Raw genomic sequence first — 12265 nt, 5'->3', positions numbered from 1 at the left:
TCTGGTACAAGTTAATCTTGTCCAAAGAATCTTACTCCAGAACTGGGCAGGCTTTTTTAGGTGTTTGCTGGCAAAGGCTAATCTGGCCTTTCGGTTCTTGAGCGTTCCCAGTGGCTTGCACCTTGTTGTGAAGCCTCTGTATTTACATTCATAAAGATCTCTCTTGACTGTAGATGTCGACAGTGACATGCCTCGCTGCTCAAGAGCGTTCTTGCCCTGGCTAGATGTTGTGAAAGGGTTCCTCTTCACCATGAGCCACTACGCCATTTGCACCCCTGCTCTTTGCCATAATAGGCTACGTAAGTATTTACATAGCCTATCACGGCAAAAGGCAGGGACGCAAATGGCGGCCGCTAAGACGGCCACCATTTGCGGACGCAGCAGCCCGGCAGTGGCCGGAAGTCCGGCTGCGGCCAGCCCCGGCCGGCGGCTCCTCAGCCTTGCTGTGGAGCGGAGCCGTCTGGAGAGGATTCCGGGGGGAGGGAGGGATTGCCTCCCCCCCACCGCCAAAGCCTTGGACCGGAACCAGGTAAGGGATTCGTACATCCCTAATGGACACCTCTGTGGACTTCATGTTGGGGGTTCCAGTGAACAGCTAGCAAATGCAAATGTAACCCTCAGAACCACCTCCAGGCCTTTTATCTGCTTGATTGGTCATGAGGTACCCAGGAAACAGGCCACACCTGGCCATGCAGCTGCTTGTCAGCCATTCGTTCCATTACCTATGAGCCACCAATAATGGGGGGGGGTGTATGCCACTGGCTGTACTTCCTGAATGGTTAGTGCCCCAATTTGTCAACCCCCTTGAATTACAGCTGAAAGTCCTGACTTCGCTCCCATCTGGGTGTGTTTCCTTTCAACTTCAATGTGGTGGTGTACGGAGGCCAACTGCCAAAACAGCTATCCTTGCTCCAATATTTCTGGCCCTGACTGTATTCTTTGAAAATCTTTGTAAATTCCCAAATTTGCATTTGCAAAATGTGCACTCTAAAAATGTGCACTTTAAAAAATGCACAATTTGTCAAAAATGCATAGCTTAAAGTGTGCATTTTAAAAATGCATTTAAAATGCACAACTTTTGAAAAACACACAACTTAGGGCGTGATCCTGTGCATATTTAGACAGAAAAAAAGTCCTACAACTCCCACCATTCCCCAGCCAACCATGCTGGCTGGGGCATGCTGGGAGTTGTAGGACTCTTTTCTGTCTAAACATGCATAGGATTGCACCCTTAAAATGTGCATGTTTTAAAATGCACAATTTAAAATATCCTCAACTTTTGAAAAATACCTTTTCCCCTTTGAACAAACTGAAAAACGAGTGAGAATGGGAGCATGCCGTACCGAGCTTTGAAGTAAAGTTTGGAGCATTTCCGTGAACTCAGGCATCCCTGGTTCTCCCAGCCTTACACTAATGTTCTAATTTGGTATAAGGCATCTGCTAGTATTCCTATTATAGTGAATTTCACGAACAACTCATGCTTTCTCTCAAAGTATTAAATGCTCCTACTTTTGCTTTTCCCTGTTAAGCCCTGTATACACTTTGTTTGATGAGTAACTTCTCTGAAAATTTTCTGGATGGTTTCTTTCAAACACTTAATGTACTTGCTGCCCTATTCAGAGTTAAAATCTTCTCTCATTCCTGGGTGGTTCAGGGACAGGGAGGGCAGTTCAGTTTACAAGCAGTCCATGGTTGACTCTCCCCCACTACATATTCCTCGAAGAGGGAAGAGACTGTAGCTCACTGGTAGAGCCTAAGCTTAGAATGCAAAGTCCCAGGTTCAGATCCTTGGCATCTCCAGGTAGGGCTGGAAAGGACTCTGGTCTGAAACTCTGGAGAGCTGCTGCTAGTAGGGATGGATGAAAGTCCCTTACCTGATCCCGCAGCTTGCTTCGCGGTGGGGGGGAGACGCTCCGTTCCTCCCCCCGAAATTCTGGGCGGGGGGGGAGGCGCCCGATCCCTCTGGCCGAAATTCTGGCCGGGGGGGAGGCGCCCCATCCCTCCGGCCGAAATTCTGGCCGGGGGGGAGGTGCCCCGTCCCTCCAGCTGCAAACCTCGTCTCCTGCCGGGACACAAATGGCGGCAGCCATAGACTGAATGGAGTAGAGGGGAGTTCAGTCTTTTTATTAACCAGGACTACATTAATTACCACAGCTCATACATTCTAGGCTCCCTTTCTGTAGTCCTCACTCCCTTTCCTCCTGTGTCTATCTGTACTTAGATTTTGAGCTTTGGGCAGGAATGTGTCTCTTTCATTCTCTGTTAAGTCGCTTAGGGATTTTATTATAATTTATTATTAAGCAGTATAGAAGTATCACAAATAAACAAGTGCATATTAATTGTGCATAGTACTTAAAATAAGGTAACCACCAGCAGCCTGACATTTAAAACAACAACAGTCACATATACCGGTGTTCACATTCTTTTGGGACAGGGAACAATGGGATGCTAACAGGATTTTAACAAGACTAACAGTCAGCATTAGAATTCATCATTATTCCCCTTGATTTCAGTGAGATCTCCTTCCAGATAGCTCTGCTTAGAATTACAGCCTACAGGCTGCTTTAGTTTACACACAGCATTCCTTTTAAATGCTCAATAAGCCAAATTGATTTTGGGGCAAGCCTACACTGAGCAGCTGACTACCATGCTGTATACAAATTCATTTATTTCAGCTGTAGCTCTGTGCCCAGTTATTCAAATCAATGGGGTTTCAGGTCTTTGTAACTGAGCAGGATACTGCAAACAAACCCATGTAAGACTTCGCATATATAATACAATGTGTTACCCCTGTACAAATGAGGGGGCAGAGTTTAAATATTTCTAGATCTATATGGCTGTTAATTTCTGTATAATGACAATGCACAGGACAAGTGCATATGTTTTCTCCAAAGCCAACATCACTACGAAATTCTAATACTTCCATCCAAAGATAACTAAGAGCATTTCACTAAGCATCAATGGATTCTCCAGTTCCTGCCATCATCTGTGCAAAGTTATACACATTGGGTTGGATCCAGATTTAGGTGTGTACATCTGGAGCTGCAAAAGTGGACTTCTCTGCCCCCTCCTTTCCACAGCAGCCACTCCAGCCCCTTGAAAAGCCTACACAGGCTTCGGTGCAAGGGGATGCCCAAATATTGGGTTGAGGCACCTTCCATGAGCAGATCCCCTCTGTCCCTAGAAGGCAGAGCCTGGATCCAAGCCCTAAGATTTTTCACTCACTCCTTACTCCCAAGAAAATGATGGAGAGGGGGAGAGGAGGAAAAAAAGGTAATTCCCAGACAGACAAACAGTCAATGCTGCAAGTGGTGTGTTACGTGATACTCTATTACTTCCAATTATTGCTTTAAAAAATCTTGAGTGACGTAATTAAAATAGTTTGGCTATAGCACATGTCACACCTACATATCATAAACAGATATGCAATATTTTACATTCACAGTACTCTCTTACAGCTATACTACTAGAAGAATACAATTAAGAAGACATTATTTGAATTGACTGTATTTCCCAACACACAGTGTGGAGGAAGGAGGTGTAGTGCAGATCTGATATAGGAATGCACCATTTCAGAGGAGGCTCTCTTATGGCACAAGGCCAAATGCTTGTTGCTCTGTACAACCATAAGTGGAAAACCATTCAAAAACCAAATGCTTCCTTCCCCCAAGTAATATCGAGCCACAGCTCAATGTCAATCCTGTAGACATGTCATTGCAGTGGATTAACTGGGTTTGTGGGGCTGGGGGGAAGAAGTGCAGAACTGGACTAATGCAAAACAAAAAAATACCTTTAAAATAGCAAAACAAAAATAAGAAATTGAACAATTAGATTTTTTCTGAGCTGAGGCATGTGATTAAAAATCTGATCTTATCAGTATTATATGAAGGAAATAATATAATACCATGTGAGACAATAGCTCAGTGGTTAGAGCACATGTTTTGCAAAAAGTCTCCCAGATGCAATCCTTCGCATTTCCAGTTAAAAGGATCAGGTAGCAGGTGAGGGGAAAGATTTCACTCTGAGACAGGGCTGGCTCTGCCATGAGGCAGAGTGACTTGGCTGCCTCAGGCAGCAAAAGTTGGGCAGGGGATAACTAAGTTGCAGTGGGGTGTTGAAGAGGACAGCGCAGTGTGTGCCATGTGACCTACCCTGTGCCCTCTAAGCTGGCTCGCTGCCTTCAGACGTCACGGAGGATGCTGTCCCAGTGCCAATGCTGAAGTGACTGTCACAGTCCTATATCCTCCCCTTCACAATCAGCACACTCCAGGAAACAAGGCTTCAGGATAACACTACTTTATTAGTTAACAGCTAGCTTCTTTACAAACGCAGATTCTAGGAAATTCTCAGACTCCATCGAACCAGCTAATCCACACATCTACAAATATCAATAGAGGAGATGAAGTGGAAGTTAGAGAATTGTCCAGCAGTCCGGGCATGAACTTCATGGCCAGACTTGCTTTGCAGGGATGCCCCTCCCTTAGAGTGACTCCCTTCTATGTTGGCTTCCATGAATGGCCAACCTGGTGGAGTGTCTTGAGCCCTGCCCCTAACTTTTCCCTCTTCACTCTGTGACAGACCCTAGCATCCCTCAAGTCATGCCCCTCTGACATTTTTTGACAAACTGTAACCAGCTACACAGAACTTCATCACAAACTGTTCCCCCTGAGGGGATGCACAAAGCCATGGAGATTAGCTATGCTTCACCCCCCCCCCCCATACACAGGATTCCCAAGATATGGCTATGATACACAAGAGAAAAATTTATAAATTTCACCAGAGACCAGAAGTCTGTACATCAAAACATCAAAGAATACTTTAAAAAATAAAAATATATAAGTTCACAGCATATGAAAATGTATGAGTCTTCAGTAGCCTTTTGTTAGGTAAGAAACATAGTCTCTAACTTGAACAGTTTCAGTTCAATGACCAAATTTTCAGGGCCAATGACAGAAGTGTAGAGGCAGACACTGTTTCCCAACCTTTCTTGTTAATCTTCCTCAGTCCAATCTTACAAGCATTTTGAGTCCTCTTGATTTCTGCGGCAATTCCAGAAACCACGGCAATTTCAGTGGGTGTGGGGTGCAGCCCCAGTGGGGGGGGGGCAATTCAGCCCCGTGACCCCTAAGTTGCCCACCCCTGATCTAAAGACACAATCCTATGCATGTTTAGACAGAAAAAAGTCCTACAACTCCCAGCATTCCCCAGCCACCATGGCTTGCTGGGGAATGCTAGGAATCATAGGACTTATTTCTGTCGAAATATGCATAGGATTGCACCCTTAAAGCAATAAAACAGTTCTTCAAATGGCTGGGAGAATTAAAAAAAAGTTCTTCACTTAGGGAAAAAAAAAAGACCACAATGTAGGTGCCAGGTGAACCTCTCTAGGGAGGGCATTCTACAGGTGGGGTGCCACCAATGAAAAGGCCTTCTCCCTTGTAACCACCTGCCTTGCTTTGCCATTATCTAAATATAGATAATTCAGAGAATAAAACTAGGTAAGAGAAAGAAGCCATGTGACTTAAGAGGCAAAGAGGGCATCCAACCCTTACGGCCCGGGCGTTTGCTTTTTATAGCTGCCAAATATTGTGACACCAGTTTGAACATAATAATATCAGTGTTCCCAGCTTGAAGGCTGAAATCTCACCAATTACTCTTTCTCCCTTGCTTCACCGCACAGAATTGCCTAGGTCACAAATTCAGCCCATAAACCTGAGCTGAGCAAATCACTTTGAATTTTTTGCTCTGGGTTCGTTCTCCATTCTTTCCAGATTTGTAGCTCTTCAGGTATCATTATCATCAAGAACAACAATAATGAGCTTTTCTCCCTCTCTAAACTTTATGAAATAAACATACAAAAAGAAATTTGCAGTCATTTGGCAGGGTGGAAAGATGAACAAGTCAAGGGAGCAAATTATCTTAGTAAACTTTATGTATGTATTATATTTCTAGTCTGCTCAATAACCAATGTTCTCTTAAAAACAGGTAATATTCCAACAATGTGCTTTGAAATGAAAACTGGGCATAATTTCCTAACTGAGCATTTATGACTATTCGGAGATCCTATTGATGTGATAAACCGTTACTATTTATGGCATGCAGGATGAACAGTTTAAGTGAATGAGTCCCAAACAATGGGATGGGTTCAAATAATAGCTCGCAATGAACTTCTTCAGTGGACCTCCAGGCAATCAATGGTGGGTGCAACAGATAAGGCTTAAATGAGCTAAACTCATGCAATGTTTCTTATAAAGACAGTTCAGAAAGAACTTGACTCATTTCCCCCCTTGGATGATTATAAAACAAATATGGCAGGAGTTTCATTCCTTTGAAGATTCTGTAAACATACAATTATAAAACCATGTGACAGTAGAGCTAAGGGCACCAACACCTCTACAGACTGCACTGCTCTTCTACCCATTCCAGAAAATGAGGGACTTCTGAGGTCTAGACAAGGTGGAAGAACCTTCGGGAAAACCCAAGACAGCAATGACAGAATCAGAACACTGTGTTGGTTGCCCCACAAAAGGGTTTGTGGGCACTACAAGTTTGAAATGGAATGGTATTTCTATTGTACTGGCAGTAGATACCCAGGAATCGCTGTTTTTCGAGAATTGATCCACTTGTGAACTTGCTTTTAGCATCTGATAATGTTCCTGCCAATACAATAGATTTATTGCAACAGATTGTGGAAAATATTAAACCCCTTATGATGGCTACTGATAGTTCTGCAAAGACTTTAGGCAAATGAACAAGATTTTTGATCCAGAACCCAAATATTCTACTTGGTTAAATGTACGTGGAATATGAGAAAATGGTGGAAACCAAGAAATATTTATTGCAGAAGTGTAAATGGAATTAAACTGGATATGCAGCTGCAGGCTTTCTGCAAGTTATTAATGCCCAAGGGGAATATAAAAATAGAATCATAGAATCATAGAATAGTAGGGTTGGAAGGGGCCTACAAGGCCATCGAGTCCAACCCCCTGCTCAATGCAGGAATCCAAGTCAGAGCATCCCTGACAAATGGCTGTCCAGCCTCGTCTTAAAGGCCTCCAGTGTGGGAGAGCCCACCACCTCCCCAGGTAATTGGTTCCATTGCCGTATTGCTCTGACACTCAGGAAGTTTTTCCTGATGTTCAGCCGGAATCTGGCTTCCTGTAACTTGAGCCCATTATTCCGTGTCCTGCACTCTGGGATGATCAAGAAGAGATCCTGGCCTTCTTCTCTGTGACAACCTTTCAAGTACTTGAAGAGTGCTATCATATCTCCCCTCAGTCTTCTCTTCTCAAGGCTAAACATGCCCAGTTCTTTCAGTCTCTCTTCATAGGGCTTTGTTTCCAGTCCCCTGATCATCTTTGTTGCCCTCCTTTGAACCCTCTCCAGCTTGTCTGCATCCTTCTTCAAGTGTGGTGCCCAGAACTGGACACAGTACTCCAGATGAGGCCTAACCAGTGCTGAGTAGAGGGGAACTAGTACTTCCCGGGATTTGGAAGCGATGCTTCTATTAATGCAGCCCAAAATAGCATTTGCCTTTTTTGCAGCCACATCACATTGTTGGCTCATATTCAGCTTGTGATCGACGACAATTCCAAGATCCTTCTCGCTCGTAGTGTGGTTGAGCCACGTATCCCCCATCTTGTAACTGTGCATTTGGTTTCTTTTTCCTAGGTGCAGAACTTGGCATTTGTCCCTATTAAATGCCATTCTGTTGTTTTCTGCCCAGCACTCCAGTCTATCCAGATCACTTTGAATTTTGTTTCTGTCTTCCAAAGTATTAGCTATCCCTCCCAATTTTGTGTCATCTGCAAATTTGATCAGCATTCCCTGCACCTCCTCCTCCAAGTCATTAATAAAAATGTTGAAGAGCACTGGGCCCAGGACTGAGCCCTGCGGTACCCCGCTCGTTACCTCTCCCCAGCTTGAGAAGGTCCCATTGATAAGCACTCTTTGAGTCCGATTCTGTAGCCAACTGTGGATCCACCGGATCGTTGTTTCATCTAGCCCACTTCGAGCAAGTTTGCTCATCAGGATATCATGGGGCACTTTGTCGAAAGCTTTGCTGAAGTCGAGGTATATGATGTCTACAGCATTCCCACGGTCTACAAGGGAGGTGACTTGATCAAAAAATGAGATCAGATTTGTCTGGCAGGACTTGTTTTTGACAAATCCATGTTGGCTTCGAGTAATCACGGCATTGTTGTCAAGGTGCTTCCAGATGGATTGCTTTATGATCTGCTCCAGAATTTTCCCAGGGATTGATGTCAGACTGACTGGTCTGTAGTTCCCAGGTTCCTCCTTTTTACCCTTTTTGAAGATAGGGACAACGTTACCCCTCCTCCAGTCATCTGGCACTTCCCCGGTCCTCCATGATTTCTCAAAGAGAATAGACAGCGGTTCTGAGAGTTCTTCTGCCAGTTCCTTTATTACTCTAGGATGCAGTTCATCTGGCCCTGGAGATTTGAACTCATTCAAAGTAATGAGGTGTTCCTTGACCATATGCCTGTCGATCTCAAGCTGCAATCCTGCCCCTTCAGCCTGTACTTCGCCTTTGCCAGGGGGGTCATAGACCCTCTTTTGGGAGAAGACTGAGCCAAAGTAGGAATTGAGCACCTCTGCCTTTTCTTTGTCATCTGTTATCATTTTGCCATCCTTATTTAATAGCTGAACAACCATTTCTTTCCTCTGCCTTTTACTATGCACGTAGCTGAAGAAAGCCTTTTTGTTGTTTTTAGCATCCCTCGCTAACCTCACCTCGTTCTCCGCTTTAGCCTTCCTGACGCCATCCCTGCAATTCTGTGCTACCTGCCTGTACTCTTCCTTTGTTACTTGGCCTTCTTTCCACTTCTTATATGTGTCCTTTTTTGTTTTCAGGTCATCCCTAAGCTTTTTGTGAAGCCACATTGGCTTCTTCTGTTGTCTTCCACCTTTTCTTCTTGTTGGAATTGTTTGTGATTGTGCCTTGAGAATTTCCTTTTTTAAAAGTTCCCACCCATCTTGGACTCCTTTTCTCGCTAGCATTGTTTGCCATGGGACCTTACTGATCATTGTTCTGAGTTTATTAAAATCAGCTTTCCTAAAATCCAGGGTACGCGTTTGAGTACACTCGGCTTTTGCTTCCCTTAGAACCAAGAACTCAAGTACAACATGGTCGCTTTCCCCCAGAGTTCCTGTAACTGCTACTTTATCCACTAAGTCATCTCTGTTGGTTAGGATCAAGTCAAGGATAGCCGATCCTCTAGTTCCTTCCTCTACTTTCTGTAGGAGGAAGTTATCCGCCACACAAGTCAGGAATTTCCTGGAGGGGCCATGTTTTGCAGAATTTGTCTCCCAACAAATATCGGGGAAATTGAAGTCCCCCATTACTACTACATCATGCTTCCTTAAAACATTGGCTATTTGCTTTTCAAAAGTTTCATCCTTGGCTTCTCCTTGATTGGGTGGCCGGTAGTAGACTCCGACCACCAGGTTCCTTTTATTCTTTGCTCCATTTATTTCAACCCAGATGCTCTCGATGGGGCTACCAAGCTCCTCCTCCTGTATTTCTGTGCAGAGATATGTATTTTTCACATACAGTGCAACCCCGCCTCCCTTTCTGTTCCTCCTGTTCTTTTTGAACAAGTTATATCCTTCAACTGCTGTATTCCAGTCATGAGAGTCATCCCACCAAGTCTCAGTTATACCTATCAAGTCATAATTTCCCTCCTGTATTAAGAGTTCAAGTTCGTTCTGTTTGTTTCCCATACTCTGGGCATTAGTATATAGACATCGAAGACCATGTGCTTCATAGTCTGGCTTTCTTCCTACATGTGTCTGAAGACTATTATTGGGCGCTATCAGCGCTGTTCTCTCCATTGCAGTGCATGCGCCTACGTCCATTGTTACCCCCAACATTACATCTCCCTTCCCCGTAGGATTCAGTTTAAAGCCCTCCTGATGAAGTTCTTCATGCTGTGTCCAAACACATTCTTCCCAGCCTTTGTGAGGTGCAACCCATCCCTAGCCAACAGCCCATCTTCCAGGAAGTATAGCCCGTGGTCCCAGAATCCAAATCTCTCTCGTCGGCACCACCTTCGTAGCCAGTCATTCACCCGGAGTATTTTTCGTTCCCTTTCTATCCCTCTTCTAACTACTGGAAGGATGGATGAGAAAACTATCTGGGCCCCAAAGTTCTTGAGTTTCCTTCCCAAAGCTTCAAAGTCTGACGTGATCTCTTCGTAGCTCCGCTTGGCGGTATCATTTGTTCCCACATGGATGAGAAGAAAGGGATACCTGTCAGTGGGCTTTATGAGTGCAGGCAACCTTTCAGTCACGTCTCTAATCCGTCCTCCCGGGAGACAACATACCTGGCGAGTCCACGGGTCTTCGCGACATACTTGGGTCTCGATCCCACGCAGCAAGGAGTCTCCCACTACTACCACTCTTCTCTTCTTCTTCTTGTAGGCCTGGGTTTCATCGCCTCTGTTTGACTGACCTTTAGCCTCTTGCTCACTCTCATGCAGGTTCCCCTGTGATTCTTCCTCTGCAGGCTGTCCTCCAGTCTCATCTGCAAGTACCTGGAATCGGTTCCACAGCTCCACCGCTTCCACTGGTGCAGAGTGGCGTCTAGTTCTTCTTCTCCTAACTGTCACCGTTTTCCAAGGAGTATCCTCTACTCCATTTTTCTTCTCCTCAGCATTTCCCACTTCTGCCTCATCTTGCTGTTGCTCTTCAAGCTTCTGGTCTGCCCTTTGCTGCTGTAGTTCCCCCATTCTGTCCAAGAACTCTTCGTGTTCTCTTATTCCCCGGAGGGTTGACAGTCGCCGCTCCAGTCCACTTACTTTTTCCTCCAGCAGCGTGATCAACTTGCACTTGTTGCAGGTGTAGGCCATGTTGTTCTCAGGCAAGAAAACAAACATTGCACACACCTTGCAGGTCACCACCACTGGAGAGTCTTGTCCTTCCATAGCCCCTTTTCCCTTTTTGTGTCTAGCTTTGTGATTGTTCTAGACTAGCCTGTGCCTGCTCCTCTACTCAGTAGAGGTTAAAAGCAGAGTCCCACTGGTGTGGAAGTGTGTGTTACAAGACAAATAAATGGGAAAAAGTTAGTTAAAAAAAAAAATGTTAGGGGCCTCCCCCTTGACCTCCCCTGCCGAACTCCCCTGGCCAACTCCTGTTTGCTCCCCCTGTCCGCTCGCTCTGGTCACTCACTCTCTGGTGAGCTTGCCTGCTTCTGTAGTCCCTGGACCAGCTGGAGCAGCTTGCTCTGCTCTGCTCAGCTGGGAGGCGGGAAACAGACTGAAGCTTCCCGCCCAGTCAGCTGCTGGGAGTACTCAGGCCACACCCCTCCAATTCAGTTGGAGCTCTCAGAAGCTCCTGGTGAGCTCACAGCCAGTCAGAAGGATAAAGGGCAGCGCCCTGGGCTTCCTGCAACCCACTTACCTCTTAGCCTCTGTCTCCTTTGTCTCCTTTGTCTCTTCAACCACTGCAACTCCCCTGGCCAACTCCTGTTTGCTCCCCCTGTTCGCTCGCTCTGTTCGCTCGCTCTCTGGGAGCTTGCCTGCTTCTGTAGTCCCTGGACCAGCTGGAGCAGCTTGCTCTGCTCTGCTCTGCTCAGCTGGGAGGCGGGAAACAACAAATATGTTGACTCCAAATGCTTCAAATATGCATTTTTATAAGCCCTTTAACATGATCTTTTTGAAAGCTAAGGTACTAGCGATGGTCTCAATGCAAATAGCTAAGGAACCCCACCCATTTCAAGTAAGGAGAGAGAAGAATTTGGTGGTCTGTGTTAAAGTGAACTGACCTAATTCACACTGCCCAGATCGGAACACAATTATTCTTAGGAATCCACAATCCCTCAAATGTTGTGATGCAGTTTTCGTCTCAAAAATTATGTACAAATGCATATATTAAGAAAAGTTGCATACAACATGTGTATGTTAGAGGAAATTACATATGAAAAGAAAGGTGAATTTCCGTGTGTGTGTGTGTGTGTGTGTGTGTGTGTTTAATTGCATGCTGACATGGAAATTGGACAGAACAGATTTATGAAATTGGACAAAATGGAATACATGTGAAATTGACACAAATCAGGAGTAGACTGATATGTCCATCCCTAACTTCAGGTCTGCTCACCTAATCAATTAATCTACATGAACAAGGAGATACTTGAAGACCCATAACAAAAGTTGTGTATTTGCACTATTTAATATAGAAAAACTGGACTGGGCAATGTGAAATCAAAAGCTTCCCCTTTGCCTCAAACAAGCTAACTCTGTGGTCC

The 12265-nt window shown here is 45.0% G+C and overlaps 1 protein-coding gene across 7 annotated transcripts in view; it reads right to left on the bottom strand.

The window, feature by feature from the left end:
* Window positions 1–12265, bottom strand: part of FHIT (fragile histidine triad diadenosine triphosphatase) — a 1278194-nt gene that overhangs the window by 1187477 nt on the left and 78452 nt on the right. Inside the window, exons 3-4 of one of the 7 annotated variants that reach the window (XM_084840497.1) lie at window positions 11422–11596; window positions 1875–2062 (exon numbers count right to left, since the gene is read on the bottom strand). The exons of the other annotated variants lie outside the window; for them this stretch is intronic. Of the exons in view, the coding sequence (XP_084696623.1) occupies window positions 1875–2062; window positions 11422–11596 (363 nt within the window). The remainder of the gene's footprint in view (window positions 1–1874; window positions 2063–11421; window positions 11597–12265) is intronic. 7 annotated transcript variants of the gene reach the window in all.

This window comes from Heloderma suspectum, chromosome 2 (genome assembly GCF_057233095.1).
Source record: "Heloderma suspectum isolate Gila_16-S chromosome 2, 16-S_ref, whole genome shotgun sequence".
Taxonomy (NCBI): Eukaryota; Metazoa; Chordata; class Lepidosauria; order Squamata; family Helodermatidae; genus Heloderma; species Heloderma suspectum.
The sequence above is the reverse complement of the archived record's forward strand: the minus strand, read 5'-3'. Positions and strand labels throughout refer to the sequence as shown.